This window comes from Panulirus ornatus, chromosome 33 (assembly GCF_036320965.1).
Source record: "Panulirus ornatus isolate Po-2019 chromosome 33, ASM3632096v1, whole genome shotgun sequence".
NCBI classification, from domain to species: domain Eukaryota; kingdom Metazoa; phylum Arthropoda; class Malacostraca; order Decapoda; family Palinuridae; genus Panulirus; species Panulirus ornatus.
In genome coordinates, this window is record NC_092256.1 from 15,902,870 (window position 1) to 15,919,388 (window position 16,519).

Consider the following 16,519-nt stretch of genomic DNA (forward strand, 5'->3'; position numbering starts at 1 on the left):
GTGAATATACCAAAGACTACACTTCAGGAAGATTTACCGGGAATAGAATGTGAGTGACATACGTGATATTGAGAGGAAGAATGAGGTTAGGTACAACGGGAAGTGAGAAAGAGCGAGGCTTTTAACATCCTCGTCGACCCTTCTTCTCCGGGTGGATATCTATCAGTGACTTTGACAGTCCGTGGGTGGCTCTGTCGCTCATCGTTTATCTAGTAATGTGACCTGAGGCGCTGTGGTGGATCTGAAGTGCTGTGGTGGATCTGAGGCGCTGTGGTGGATCTGAGGCGCTGTGGTGGATCTAAGGCGCTGTGGTGGATCTAAGGCGCTATGGTGAAAGTAAGGCGCTGTGGTGGAAGCGAGGCGCTGTGGTGGAAGTGAGGCGCTGTGGTGGAGGTGAGGCGCTGTGGTGGAAGTGAGGAGCTGTGGTGGAAGTGAGGAGTTGTGGTGGCCAGAACCATCCTGCAGTCTATTTTCCCTCTTCTTTTTCTCGTGAGGAAGATTAAGCAGTTGGAGAAGGACTGTGGCAGTATTGTAATATTTAAATGATATTGAAATAATTCCTCCCCCAGTCTTGAATAACTCTTGAGAAATCATAGTCATCAGGATCTAAAAGACTATATGAATCAAAGTGACGAGAATTAACCAGTTACAATAACCTGAGATAAATTAAGAGAATCTTAAGACTTAAGTAACTCGAAAGACAGAAATTGAAAAGAGATTCTCTAATCTCCGTAACGGTAACGTAAGACAGTCTTCCAGTCTCAAGATGGTCGTAAGGTCTTGACCCTTGAACTCTTCTTCTCCCGTGTGTGTGTGTGTGTGTGTGTGTGTGTGTGTGTGTGTGTGTGTGTGTTATGGAAGATTAGGACAAGGAGCTGACGCAACGAGAGATGCCGTCCTATCGGGTCGTCCTCAGGATACTGAGAAAACAGGTAAGATATCTTCAGTTATTGTATTAACTACAGATTATTACGGTGAAATCTTGTCGTTTCCCGCGTTACCGAGGCAGCGCTGGGAGCAGATAGATGGGGGGGGAAAAAAGGCCTCATTCGCTTATATCCATTCTCCAGCTGCATCAGAATCACCTTTCATCTACAACCGGGCCCCACAGACCTTACCTCCTACCCCAAAAGTTCCCTCTATATAAAGGGGGACAAAGGTGGTTTCGCAGCGCTTAGGAAGCCGGCCACGTCCACCGGACGGGAGAACACGTCATAAAGTGTAGTGTTGTTGCTGGTAAACGAAGCAGTTAAGTAGTCCCGTTGTTAATTCGATGTTTAATAATCTATTAACAATATACCACAAACTTTTCCATGTTACCCTCAAAGAGAAGTATGTCTTTAAATTGTTCCGAATACGAATAATCATACTTACTCCCTTACTTAAATCCCTGATCAGATAAGTATTTCGACCATTTCATTCCCAAAATAAGGATGTTAACGGAGATTTTTTTTCTCCTAATTCTTTTTTTTAATGTAATCTGTCTTCCCGTGGATTATTGAAGCAGGTGCGAGTCTTAATGAACGACGATTGACCGGTAATCAGGGGATTAATTGGATTTACTGGCTAATCATCTATAGATCTGGGAAGTTTCTCAGTGACTAAGATAAAGACTAGAGATTGTAGGATTTATCAGTAACTATGTGATTACTTGTACCTTAGAATATAATGGTGTTAGAATATAGTGGGATGTGAAGGATTAATGATTAGCAACGGGATGTTTGCCAAAAAAAGTGAGGATTGCCTGAGAGCAAAGGATTACAGGTATCTGAGGGATTATAGTAATGCAGCGGATTACAATTGACCAAGTGATTACAAAGGCAGGATTACATGTAATCCAGTGCTCAGGACATCATACCTTAGTGTTTAGAAGGAAGGGAGAGACAATACAGTACGAATAGCAAGTGATTAGATAATTGAATGGATGATAAGGAATGTATAGAATTACAAAATGATACAAGATAATTGCAAAATACAAAATGATACAAGATAATTGCAAAATACAAAATGATACAAGATAATTGCAAAATACAAAATGATACAAGATAATTACAAAATACAAAATGATACAAGATAATTGCTAAATACACAATAATACAAGATAATTCTCCGTAGATTAGTACGATAAACTAAGTTATCATACGCATGTGGTGGTAAACAAATGAGAACTCGTAGTATGCTTAGTCTGACATACGTATGATAGGAATACGTATGATAGGAGTAATTCTCGACTATTCTAAGACTTAAGTGTTTAGGGTCATCAGGCTTTGAGTACGGTAGGAAAAATCAATATACTTATTTTCTGATACAGCAGAAACGAGGCCTGTTCTAATCAGAGTGAGGCATAGGGTTACTTTGGAGGTAAAGAATATAGTAATTTTCTATTTATGTCGTTCAAAAATAGAGTATGTGTCCCCGGCAAACATTCCCTCTACACACACACACACACACACACACACACACACACACACACACACACACACACACACACACTGACACACATGCATAAACAAAAGCAAGTTTTAAAAAGGTCTGTAAAAGAGAAAGAAGTTGAAGAGATGTGGGGGGCTGACGAGTGTAGAACCCCCTCCCCACACAGTGCAGAGAAGTTATGACAAACAGGTGATTACACTATAGTAACAGTTACCTCTGGTCTGTTGCACACTATAGTAACAGTTACCTCTGGTCTGTTGCACACTATAGTAACAGTTTCCTCTGGTCTGTTGCACACTATAGTAACAGTTTCCTCTGGTCTGTTGCACACTATAGTAACAGTTTCCTCTGGTCTGTGGCACACACGTAAGGAGAATAATATCCAAAGGGACCCGTAAATGCAGTGGTGAACTGAGATTCGAACTAACATTTACGATACGCTGAAATAATTTTGATAGACATTTTGTAAAAAGAAAAAAAAGAAATAGGTTATCAATGAGGGGATAAACGTGAAAGAGTGTCATCTAATGAATAAAGAAGTTCCTGAAATAAAATATCTTCAGAGGAGGGTATCAATAAATGAGGAATTAAATGATATTAATTTTGTCTTTATAATAATTGTCTGTGTTAACTGACATATCTTAACTTTGCCCAGGGAAAATGGACGGAGATTCATCCTTGTGTTCCGTGTTCTATTTTCCTTATGGCGAACTACATATTCAGGAATCACGTGTTCTCTTGTAATTCATCAACATATTTCAAGTATCTAAAAGCAATAACAGATTTATCATCGGTGTGCCAATCCATCAAATTATGATTAGAATAACCTCTGACAGAGTGAGACACCATGACCTAAACAACAAGCTTAGAGTCTTTAATCAAAGAGTTGATGTCTATATTTTACTTTAGTTATATACCATTACGTAATTCACAAACACCAGAGTATTTACGCTAATGACGGTGCTGTCTGGAGGACGCATTTGACACGAACGGGATCAGCTCTGAGCTGGCATTTGCCTACTGCATCACACAGCTCTTATAATTGATATGCCAATCCCCATGTCATTTTCTGTTCAGAGGCGATGAAGCGTTTCTTATTAGCGTTGCTGCCGCTGTTGCTGTGACGTCATGGCACACGACCTGCGTTTGGCATGAGGGAGAAGTGAGTCGATATCAAACATCACAGACCGAGAATTTCCCATATGCAAAACACTAAATGATTAATATCGTCTCTTGCGTACGAATAAGGATTTTCAGACAAAATTTTGTATAGTGATGTGACGCCTCGACTTGAGGAAAGCAAGTTCATTGGAACATTTCTCTTTCACCAAAAATCACTAGCACAATACATGGCCGGGCTACTGAGACGGACAGTCCCCTTGCAGGGTTCCCCATGGTAGTGATCTGTCACCGTCGTAGTTTTAACACTGCCTCATGCATGACAGTGACTCTGAAACACTTGTTTGTAGTACACAGTCAAGAGATGCCGTGTGTTCACATTTCAAGAGTGTGAGTTGCAGGCTTTAGTACTTCCCCTCGGAAGATGGACACAGATTCTGATATTTGTATTTCAAGTACAAGTCCATGTATTATCCAAACTTCTATCCTCATCTTGGATTCTTATCTGGGCTGGTTGGCTGTGGAGTTAAGTTTTAGGTCTGACAACTACCAGGGTCATTATGGTCGTCATCGTCAAGTACGCTCATCTCACCAACCGAAAAATCTTGAACACCTTCTTCAGGTGCTCAAGATAATTTTAGGATCACATTCAGGCTCGCTATGTACATTGTCCATCTTCTAATCTACAAACACCTGTACCACAAGCCCTCTCCTTCTCCTAGATAGCAGATAACAAGTTCATTATCCTCATAGACACTGAAGAACATACAAACCACTCAGACTTTCCTTCGCACTAACTGGCCAGAAATAAATACCCGCAAAAAACAGTGAAAAACAATCCATTGTTCCTCCCTCCTCCCATCTCTTAGGAAATCTAACTCACCAACATCTACGACTCTTTAACCCATCTCTAACAACAGTGGGTGAAATATACAACATCCATTTGAAACCCTTCGAACCTCAACCCTTCCTCGAGAACCTGATATCCAAAACACTCCCATTTCTCTTTTTGTCTTCAAAAAAAAAAAACTCATAACCTACCTGACACACCGCACTGAGGGATTTATCTCCCAGCAGGGTGAGCTATAATTTCTCTCCTTCTTCCTGCAGAAAGTGGGCTACAAGCCCTTGTATCTTGTGCTTGTGGTGTGGATGGGTGTCCTCATGCTGACCCACCGACAACACCTCTCCTTCACAAGCAGCCAGTCCTTCAGGTTCCTTCGTGAGTATAGATGTCAAGCTATGGGTGCTGCGCTAGTGGCAGCCATGGTAATCAACTCATCTATAAACTTATCTTTCCTTATATTTTCATCCCCGTGGTGACTGTAGCTTATAATATCATTGGTGCTGTCATCATCATTTTGATTTCTAATGGCAACTGTATTAATGTTATTGTTATTATTATCATTATTGTTATTAACATTATCATTATCATCATTATTACTATTTTCATCATTATTATTATCATTATTATTATTATCATTATTATTATCATTATTACTATTATTATTATTATTATCATTGTTATTATTATTATCATTATTATTATTATTATTATTATTATTATTATTATTATTATTATTATTATTATTATTATTATTATTATGATTATTATTATCATTATTATTATGATTATTACTATTATTATTATTATTATTATTATCATTATTGTTATCATTATTATTATTATTATTATTATCATTATTATTATTATTATCATTATTATTATTAGAATTAGTAGTAGTAGTAGGAGAAGTACTTGCAGTCTTACAGTTATCATTACTACTATTGTTAGGTAAAATCTATGTATTTCTTCTTTTCCTCTTTTATCGCTTTCTTCTTCTTCTTCTTCTTCTTCTTCTTCTTCTTCTTCTTCTTCTTCTTCTTCTTCTTCTTCTTCTTCTTTATCATCATCATCACTACCCTTGCCTGTGTTCTTCCTCACCTTCACTATCCTCGCTCTTGTCCTCCTCACACCAGTCTTTCCAGATTCCCTTAAGTTCCCTCCTCCAAGAAAACGACACTGTCTTTCTGCAGGAGAGATGCTTGTCTGGCTAGCGTGTCTCCTGTGTATGCAAGGGGAGATGGCTCATCAGCTTGAGTCATGGGCAAGCTAAATTTAGCTCACAGACGAGTCAAACTTTAGCTCACTTCTCTCCCAGCTTTCTCTCAATCTTTTCAAATGCTCAGGTGTAATCCTGGGTATAGGAAAAAAAAAAAAAGATTTACGTTGCTATTCTTTTTTAAATTCTTTTTCCTGTTCGTAATCCACAATCAACTGGAAGAAATTGATTTATAAGTCTCCGACAGTGTCAGGATTTCTAATCATCTGTTAAAAGATGGTGAAAAATGACATGATTTGATAATTTCCAGAGATGGGAGATTGCTCGCTGTCCAAACGACAATTGATTCTGGTTCTGTCATCGTAGTTAGAACGACTTATACGTGGGAGGGGACGACAAATATGACGACGAAGAGTAAAGAATGACATTTATAAGAGTGATGAAGGAGCTTACTAGTCATTCAGAAAGAGAGAGAGAGAGAGAGAGAGAGAGAGAGAGAGAGAGAGAGAGAGAGAGAGAGAGAGAGAGAGAGAGAGAGAGAGAGAGAGAGAGAGAGAGAGAGAGAGAGAGAGAGAGAGAAAGAAAATCCTCATCCTCCGTATCTCAGTGCGGTTCAGTTCATTGAAAAGCGACTCTTCACTAGGGCGTTGAAAACTAATTAGACACCCCCCCCTTCAAGTTGTCTTCAACTCGACTTGTGTGTCGATGCGCTCATTAAGTCCCCCTAGCCAAGGATATCTTTTCTTAGCAATGTCTTCTTTTTTTTTTCGACGCGATATCTTTCATTCCTGATATCTTCTCATCCTGATATCATAGAGAGACATGAAGGAGGAAATCAGCTTCCATCACCAGGTATCATATGTCATTATCAATGCTATCTCTGGTCCAATTCTCTTGGAGATATACATTATATCAGACTAGGGTGTGGAGACATGGTTCAGAACACAGTGATGATGATATACATCTGTGGACCGGACGCTGCCAGTGGTCGAGGATTGGGTGATAATCCTTTGAACAAAGTAATGCTTGTTAGCTCTCACCCAATCCCTAGGCGCAAACTTCTACCTCAGCGGTAAACTACATATCAAATCCATCCAGTTTGTGAGGAACTGTGAATACACACATGAGCATTGCATGTGCGACTGTCGATAAATAAATGAATAAATGAATAGATAAAGAATGGTTTATTGAATTCAAGCCTCTGCACTCCTTCCAGCAGCTGTCTCCGTCTCTGGCTGTGGGGGAAGGTGGCCAGGCTAGTGTGTGGTGGTGAGGGGGGCGCAAGATATTCTTTGTACCCAGGATGATGTGCATGGAGATATTGTGGTGGTTCATGGTGACGTTCTTGGCCCTTATTCAGCTCCTGAATGTTGATGATGGGCACTGAAGTCAAGAGAGTTGTCGATGATACTGAAGTGTGTGTGTGTGTGTGTGTGTGTGTTTAGTAACTGCCATACACTTCCTTTTCCAAAAATTTCGGAATACAGTTTTTTTTCCCTCCCTTTTTCTTCTTCTTATAGATTAACAGAAGCGCCTAACCTGAACGATTTTTTTAGGTTACGGAGGATATCTTGGGCACAAATAATTTTCGAGAGGGAGGAGGGAGGGAGGGAGGGAGGAACTAAGCCGTCCACACACAGACAGACGAATCATTCAACACTTTTTTTTGGACAAAAAAAAAAAAAAATCTTGAAAACTGCATTCTACGAAAATATACATGACTATGATCCTCACAGCCCATTTTTTTTTTATCAATTATTTTCTTTTTTCATTCTTTTTTTTTTTTCATCGTCAGAATCTAATTTTTTTTCATGAATACTGATTATCTGTTTAGAGTTTTCAAAGGTTAGATCGCAGACCGCAAAATTAAACTAAACTCTGGACTTTATGCATGATTGTGAAGCATATACCCCGATCCTTCTCTTGTAGAACATTCACTTGTTCTATGAAGCCTTCTAGTTATAACTGGTTGTTATATGTTTAGTTGTGTTTCACTAATAACATACATATGATAATTGGTAGAACTTTTTACAACAGACATGCAAGTACCACGCTCTAGGATGATGCTTTTGGAACCTTCAATTTACCGTAATATCTACGTAAATCATTTACACTACTTCCTCCTCTCCGCGGAGAGCGTTGTAATAATTTCTGCCTTAGTTGTAATCTAGTCTTAATGTGAAGTTCGAAATGATATACATCGAGGTACAGAGATGACCACGGATTACATTTAAACGTTTTCAACTTCTTGATCTTTCCACTGATTAGGTTTGAGGTGGTGATTCTCTCTCTCTCTCTCTCTCTCTCTCTCTCTCTCTCTCTCTCTCTCTCTCTCTCTCTCTCTCTCTCTCTCTCTCTCTCTGTATTCTAGGATTTAATGGCTGCAGGCAGCTGTATTGGTCATTAAGCCAGCCCGGATCAGTAACAATGCACGTCAAAAATATACACGGGAAAAAGTTACCCCCCCCCAACTTACGTGTCCTTGTCTGCATGTCCTTCTCTCTCTCTCTCTCTCTCTCTCTCTCTCTCTCTCTCTCTCTCTCTCTCTCTCTCTCTCTCTCTCTCTCTCTCTCTCTCTCTCTCTCTCTCTCTCTCTCTCTCTCTCTCTCTCTCTCTCTCTCTCTCTCTCACGTAACCCCAATATCTCCTCCTCCTCCTCCCAGCGAGCGTGACAGGTGGAGAAGATGGACAGAGGTCGCAGCAGGAGTCGTTGCAGAAGATGTTGTTGGGGACCGAAGCCAGTAGGACGCTCCCACACGGGGAGGTATCCCGTGGGCTCCAGGACGTGAGGAGGAGGGTCCTTAGGGACTTTCTTGGCAAAGACCTACCGCCTTGGCTTGACCCTAAGGTCAATTCCTCACAGGTATGTGTGTATGTGTGTGTGTGTGTGTGTGTGTGTGTGTGTGTGTGTGTGTGTGTGTGTGTGTGTGTGTGTGCGTGTGGGTGTGTGTAACTTTCTGTTCCTCTTTCTGTATAAATACTTTTTCTGTTGATTCGTCTATATAACACTTACACTTTAGTATTTTTTTTCTTTAAACCCTTTATTTCCTTTTCTGTATCTATTTATCTTATCTCCAGCTCTCTGTCTTTCCATCCTACTTGATTATAGTTAAGTGTATATCTTTACAAACTAAAGACATCGCTATTCAGTTTCAACACAGCCATATGGAAAAGGGTATTATACATCAGGCACACTGAGCACTGCAGATCGACCGATTGCAATATATATATAGCTGTAGAAGGGATTAAAGAATTATACGTAAATAAAGAATGAGTGCCTTTTGTAAGGGAATTTCCTCTCTCTCTCTCTCTCTCTCTCTCTCTCTCTCTCTCTCTCTCTCTCTCTCTCTCTCTCTCTCTCTCTCTGTTCCATTACCCACAAAGCCCATAAGCCAAACAGCCCATCAGTTGACTGTAGCAGTCAGTCATCCCCCTTTCCCATCTCTACTCCTTTCTTTGCTTCCTCTTAACAGGCTATTTATCCCAACTACCCATTTGACTCTTAACTACCCATGCCCTCTGGTTTCCGTCAGGCGGGCGTGGGGACGTTGCTGGAGGAGTGGCAGATTAGGCGTGTGTTGGTGGCCACGACTTGGCGTTCTGGTTCTACCTTCTTAGGTGACCTGCTGAACACATGGCCAGGGTCGTTCTACCACTTCGAACCCTTCCATTATCTGACGTACGTATACACCGTTTCATCACGGACGTGTTGTCATCGCTTCACGTACGTGTTGCCATCACTTCACGACTTGTACCCACCACTTCCCGTACGTGTTGCCACTACTGCACGTACGTGTCGCCACTTTTGCATGCGAATGTTGCTATTACCCCCCAAACCTCTTGCCACCAGTTCACGAACGTGTCGCCACTATTACGCATACGTGCAAGCTGGATAAAGGAGAAGAAGCTCTAAGCTAAGTTTCATTTATAGCTTCTTTTGGCAACGAGAGAGAGAGAGAGAGAGAGAGAGAGAGAGAGAGAGAGAGAGAGAGAGAGAGAGAGAGAGAGAGAGAGAGAGAGAGAGAGAGAGAGAGAGAGAGAAGTGTGTCATGGCTTCCTTCATCCTTTGGTATTTACACTCAAAAGATGTAAGCCCAAATCCTTTCAAGGTATCTGACTGCCTTATCGAGGGCTTCTGTTCTTCCTCACACTTCCACTCATGTCTATAACCTTCAGTTGTTCCTCTATAAAAAGGGAAAATTGGAAGAATAATCTAATATTTCAAAGTAATCGCCCATAGACCAGAACTTTGTTGTTCGAAAACTCTGGCACTGAATAGACAAGAGTGGAGTATTAGGAAATATTGGGTGAGAATAACTCTTATTAATGTTCTTAAGGTCCTTTCAGAGAGAGAGAGAGAGAGAGAGAGAGAGAGAGAGAGAGAGAGAGAGAGAGAGAGAGAGAGAGAGAGAGAGAGAGAGAGAGAGAGAGAGAGAGAGAACGTACGATAAAATCTTGATTCTAGCACGACTACAGTTTGACAACGATTACATACATTTCATCATTCATCTATAAGTACCCCAGGCCCAACTCAGCTCTCCTTCCATTAGCAGGATAATGTGGACTCCTTTTGAGTGGGTAGTCCATTGACAAGGCTGTAATCACTGGTACAGCATCAGCAGAGTGGAATCAGAAGCCCTTCGTTTCATCAACTCTCCCGCGACCACATTTCAACCATCTCTTTCCATTCCCTGTGGCGTTGCCTCCATCTCCTTATTCTACAAGTATTCCTTCGGCCACTGTGTTCGTGAGCTGTCCCCGTGTGATCCTCAGACCCGTTCCTCGTGGCGCACGACTACCTGATGCTTCCCATATATTCTGTGTGGAGACAAGTCAGACGAGGGTTGGCCGTTATGACGCGTCCTTATATCTTGGCACACTGGAGCTGTGGGATGCTCATATGGCTTTCTGTCTCCCTCCATCTACATCCTTGGTCCCTTTAAGACTTGGGTCTAGAAACATGTGAGGAGCTCAAGTTAATCCTTGCTGTATTTTTTTTCCTTGTAATTGACTTTTGTTTTACCACTTTTTGCCAGTGTTGTATCGACCATTATAACGCACGCACACACACAAACACGCACACACACACACACACACACACAGACGTCAGTCATTCGTAGATATTGTCGACGTCTCGCTATGCAGCGACGTCGAAGAGAACGTCTAAGAAAGGAGGTCAGTCAGTTGCTGGTGAGTTTACAGATGAATCTTAAGACTAGACAGCTTCTGTAGTCTCCCTCGGACGTGCTAGGTGATCCTGATCTTAGACTACGACTTAGGATCCACATGAGACCATTTACACTGCCTCGGTGTGGTGTTTGAGTCTTCTCCTTTAGGTTCCAGAGGGACTGTGTTGAAGCCATCGGGGCTCGAGAACCACACACACACACACACACACACACACACAGTTTCCTCCTCCTCCTCCTCCTGCACAGCCATATATACCTCGCTGGCTAGTCAGGCGTGTGTGACGTGGACAGGACACCGAACTCCCATCGCATTTAACTTTGCTTTGACGGAGGGAAAGAATTATGGCGGCGTCGAGAACATACTAGCTTGATATCCTCGTGAACTGTCTGAAGATAAAGGCTCGAAACTGGCTGGCTGGAACGACACAGTGAATCCTCCATCACCTCCACTCCCTTTCCCTTAGCTACCACCACACTACGTGGGGAGAATCTGGCTCAATCGTGGACGATCTTCCTTATACTTTCCTCCTCCTCCTCCTCCTCCTCCTCCTCCTCCTCCTCCTCTTCCTCCTCCTCTTCCTTATCCCCCGTAGATCTCCATTTCTTCCCAATTCCTCCTCCCAACATAGTCGTGCGAGACGACCCTCCTCACTCGATACTCCCTTGACTTATTCCTAATGATGTTCTGATGGCTGGCGAGGCCCAGCACCAGGGAACATTTCCTATGGAAAGCCGCTATAAAGAGTTCCTTGCTTATATATATGCACACCTCTCTCTCTCTCTCTCTCTCTCTCTCTCTCTCTCTCTCTCTCTCTCTCTCTCTCTCTCTAACATTTTCAGGAATCAGTGTTTAATTTCTCACGCTTCTATACCGCTGCTCTGTTATCTGTGTTCACCACGAAATCCCTATATATAATTACCTCATTCACTCGCTGTTTATCATTTCTACCCCTCGCTTTTCCGTAGGGGGAAGCGTATGTGATGGGTGTGTGGGTGGCTGCGTCTGTGTTTGCATCCGCCTCGGCAGTAGAGGAACCGACATGCGTGCAAACTGAATATTTTTTTTACCCCAGGTCGGCGTGATCAGCAAGCGAGATAAAGGTTACACTTCCGTACAGTTTTATGAACATATCCGCAAGACTACATGAGCGTGAACCACGCACACACGCACGAACCAACTCACCCCCGACCCCTCCGCTCCCTCTCCACACACACACACACACACACACACACATACGCTAATGGCGAGGTTTTGTAGCTGTAATGGTGTTATCATTTCTATTTTGCTTCCCACAAGCGTAAGGTATGAGATTCCGCAGGTGATTCAATGTATTCGTTTGTGGAACTTGGTTATATAACTTTGGCTAACAACTAATTCTCACTATAAGGCTATAGTGGTCTCTCTCTCTCTCTCTCTCTCTCTCTCTCTCTCTCTCTCTCTCTCTCTCTCTCTCCCCCAATGTACTCGTCTTACTTCGTTCCATCGTTTACTGTACTAACTATTCCCTCTTCCCCATAAGGCTGGAAGCATTCGGCCATAACCGTGGCTTGGAAACCCCCTGATCTCAACCCATCTTCCTCCTCCCCTTCCCCATGAGACCACCCCACCAGGCTGAAGCCTCCGTTACTAACCCATTCTTACCCATGAGGCAGGGAAAACGAGGCCGTCCCACGCAAGCTGGAACCCCTGGCGACTGGAATGCTGAAGAGTCTTTTGACCTGCCGCTATGACACCCGCACTCGGCCTTACCTGGAGCACATCACCTCAGCGAGGTAAGGTTCATTCATGGGGCGTGTGTGTGTGTGTGTGTGTGTGTGTGTGTGTGTGGGGGGGGGGGGGGGGGGTTGGAGGGAGGAAAAGAGGAAAGAAGCGTCTGCTTACGTAACCTATAGTTTCCAGTGTCTTTCTGGAGTGTTCTATATCTTCCAGTATTCCTTCTGGAGTATCCTGTAGCCTCCAGGGTCGCCCTGGAATAACCTTCTGGAACATCCTGTAGTTTCCAACATCCTTCTGAAATATTTCAAATCCTTTCAAAGTAATCTGGACTCAGTGTCCCCTTGGAGTGTCTTATGGACTACAGTGTCTTTTCGTAGCAGCATCTTCCGCGTTACAGTGTTCTGGAATAATGTATTACCTCTAATGTCTTCCTGGAATAACCTATTGCCCCTAATGGCTTCCGTAGTATATGGCTTTCAGTGTCCTTATAGGGTATTTTATGACCTCCAATATCTCTATGGAATATCCAACCTCCTCCAGTGTCCTTTTGAATTATCTTATGGTCTGCAGTGACCATTGGAGTATTCAATGATGTATAGAATATGCTTTTTTTAACCTTTCCTAAGACCTTCTTATGTCATCCTTAATATCCTTTGGGTCTATATATATGCTGTGTCTGAGGTACTGTACGTCACTGTATGTCGTTCAAAAGTATACAATGGTCTTATTAATGCTTCTGATGTATTATGTAAGTCTGCTTACCTTACTGACGTATTCATATGACTACTTCGTTCATTTTTTTTTCCATTCCTTCATATCACGCAATGTCTCACCTCTCCTCCTGACGTGGCCGCAGGTACAGATTCCTCTTGGAGAAGAACGTCCGTTTGGCCACCTTGTGCAGGCGTGGACGAGGCATCTGCCAGAGCCCGGGTGTGCTTGCTACCGCTTGCGCCCTCCACCCACTCAACCTGGCTAAGACTGTGAGGCTCAGGCTTGCAGCCCTGAGTAATCTCCTTCAGGTATTCACGTATATCATACATATACATTGCCGGTTGACCTACATGAATTCAAGGGCTATATACACGCAGCGATAAGGCATGTATATGGTCTTAGAATCATCTTGAAACGCTTGAAGGAGGTGTTCAAGTTGCAACTTGACGTTAACGGTCTTAATGACGCTGATAGTCTATAGAACGGGATCTTAAATAACCAGTCAACCGACCTATGTAAAGGCCCCATTTCGTGGGGTGAGTGTAGTGTTGAGGGTGAACTGGGTGTAAGAACGTCTGGGAGTGTAGATGTAGGTATACAGCAAGACATGATAGTGTTAACATACCTGTATCGCAAGATCAGAGAGTTCAGAAACTAACTGTATAGCAAGACCTGAGCGATAAAGTTAGCTGAATAGCAACATCTAAAAGTGTAAGAGTAAGTATATAGGTCGACTAAGGAGTTTGAATGCTAGCTTCAGAGCAAGAACTCTGACTGTAAGTGTAGCTATATAGGAAGACCTGAAAGTTTAAGTGTAGATTGATAGTAAGACATTCGACCGTATGTATAGCTCTATAGCCAAACCTACTAGTGCAGGTATAGCTATTCATCAAGACCTTCAAATGCACAGTTAGTATAGCTGCACAGGAAGACCTAAAGTATAGTTGCCTAGCATGACTCGGGAGACGAAGTATAGCTATACCGCAAGACATAGGAAAACAAGTATAGCTATACGGCAAGACATGGGAAAACAAGTTTAGCTACACCGCAAGACGTGGGAAAACAAGTATAGCTATACGGCAAGACATGGGAAAACAAGTTTAGCTATACCGCAAGACATAGGAAAACAAGTATAGCTATACCGCAAGACTTTGGCTTAGCATTATAGCTGTATAGCAGGACGTAGGAGAGTAAGCGTAGAACTACAGTAGGCCGTAGGAGCGTGAAGAGTTAAGACCGTAACCACGCGCTTGACTTCCTCTCGTCCTCTCCTGCACAGGATCCGTCCCTGGACCTCCGCGTGATCCATTTGGCCCGTGACCCCCGGGCGGTCGTCCAGTCACGGACTAAGATGCCCTGGTGTAAAGGTCGGTCGTGCCGTGACCTAGATAGTCTCTGTCGGGCCTCCAACCAGGACTCTCTAAAAGCCTCGGAGTACAGGTGAGTTCATATGCCAATATGGGTAGATAAATAAGCTTTCAGGAAATACGTGAAATATGGTGGTCCAAGGCTGTGTGTAATAACACTCTAGGAGCGGGAGTGGATAAGTACAGGGAGTCCAGATGATAAGGAATCTAACCTAACCTAACCTAACCTAACCTAACCTATACTAATCTAATCTAACCTAATCTAGCCTAACCTAACACTCTAGGAGCAGGAGTGGACAGGCACAGTGAGTCCAGATGATAAGGAATCTAACCTAACCTAGCCTATCCTCTTTCCTAATGGTTCACAATGTAGGGGTATCAAGATGGAATCACCTATCCTGACCTAACCAGACGTCATAATGTGGAACAGCAGTTGGATGGAGCACTGAGTTGGAGCCGACATGGGATTTGAAGGGATGTGGAAAGATGAGGATTAGTCGTGATGGAAATATGCAAATGGGAAACCACAAATAAGCTGAAAATATGTAGTGTGTGTGTGTATATACATACATTCCTAAGAGTCCACGGGAAAAATGAAACACGATAAGTTCCCAAGTGCACTTTCGTGTAATAATCACATTATCAGGGGAGACACAAGAGAGAAATATAACAGTCGGTTGATATACAACGAAGAGACGTAGCCATATATATATATATATATATATATATATATATATATATATATATATATATATATATATATATATATATATATATATATATATATATATATATATATATATATATATATATATATATAAGACCACATGTATATAGTACAAGGCCCACAAATCTTATAAACTCAGCTGTGGAATTTCTCTTTTCAGATTCGCTTCATCAGGTCTCCTGTCGGCTGATTCTGTTCCCTCTTGCAGTTCATGCTGTTGCTTTCATGACGTGAAGCAGAAAAGACATTTATGTATATTTCATTACTTCTCTTTTTTCTCTCCATATACACGAATGGCCAGTCCGAGTGTTTGAGCCGTGTACCCCGCGCCGCTAACGAGCACCCAATTATTGGTATCCAAAATTGTGAAATTCCGAGGCTGTAATCATCTTTATCCTACTGGGTATAGATTTCTTTTCTCTCTCTCTCTCTCTCTCTCTCTCTCTCTCTCTCTCTCTCTCTCTCTCTCTCTCTCTCTCTCTCAGGGAGGTGATGGGCAGCGACGGACCATATTAACTGTACTACCCGCCTGGGTATCGGGAGGTTTGCGTGGGCTGCGAAGCTGAGCCTGCACTTCAGTGGATTACACGTTTCATCCCTCTGCCCCAGTTAGCTATCTCTTCTTTCTGCCTCACCCACATGTGGGTTTACTAGATTTCAGTCCACACACTTATGCAGGTCATTCTGTATACGCAACACACACACGCAGAGTCTTGTGTTAGATATAAGTAAGTGATCCTTGAGTGACTGTGTTTATGTGTGTGCATTTGTCTGCCTCCCATGTGTACGTGCTTGTAGATGTGTATGTGTGTTTATGTACGTCTGAGCTCTGCTATGTATGCATGTGTTGGCTATATAAGACTATGTACACAAACTCAGGGAAGTCTAAATGTTCTGAACCTTTTGGTGTTGTTCCTGATATCTTCATAATGTTATGGATAACATGAAGAATCCATTTACAAAGGATTTGGAAACCTTTGTGATCGCCAGACAATAGGGTGAAGGCGGGGATCATATGTTCACAGATAACTCATGAACAGGAAGTGGATAGATTTTCTTTAAAACCAACATTTTTTTTTTTCTTTTGTTCGTCACCAGGACTATATACGAAAAAAATGTCCAAACTAATTAGCTGGCAACTCAAGTCAGGTCTCGCGTTACATTTAATTACACAGAATAGCATCACACTC

General features: G+C 42.3%; 1 protein-coding gene across 1 annotated transcript in view; it reads left to right on the forward strand.

Annotated features, from left to right (window-relative positions):
• The first annotated feature begins 492 nt into the window (after window positions 1-492).
• LOC139759684 (carbohydrate sulfotransferase 5-like) overlaps window positions 493-16,519 on the forward strand; it is a 23,498-nt gene continuing 7,471 nt past the window's right edge. Inside the window, exons 1-7 of the mRNA XM_071682083.1 lie at window positions 493-932; window positions 4,663-4,774; window positions 8,279-8,478; window positions 9,149-9,294; window positions 12,458-12,577; window positions 13,378-13,543; window positions 14,515-14,675. Of these exons, the coding sequence (XP_071538184.1) occupies window positions 891-932; window positions 4,663-4,774; window positions 8,279-8,478; window positions 9,149-9,294; window positions 12,458-12,577; window positions 13,378-13,543; window positions 14,515-14,675 (947 nt within the window). The 5' untranslated portion in view covers window positions 493-890. The remainder of the gene's footprint in view (window positions 933-4,662; window positions 4,775-8,278; window positions 8,479-9,148; window positions 9,295-12,457; window positions 12,578-13,377; window positions 13,544-14,514; window positions 14,676-16,519) is intronic.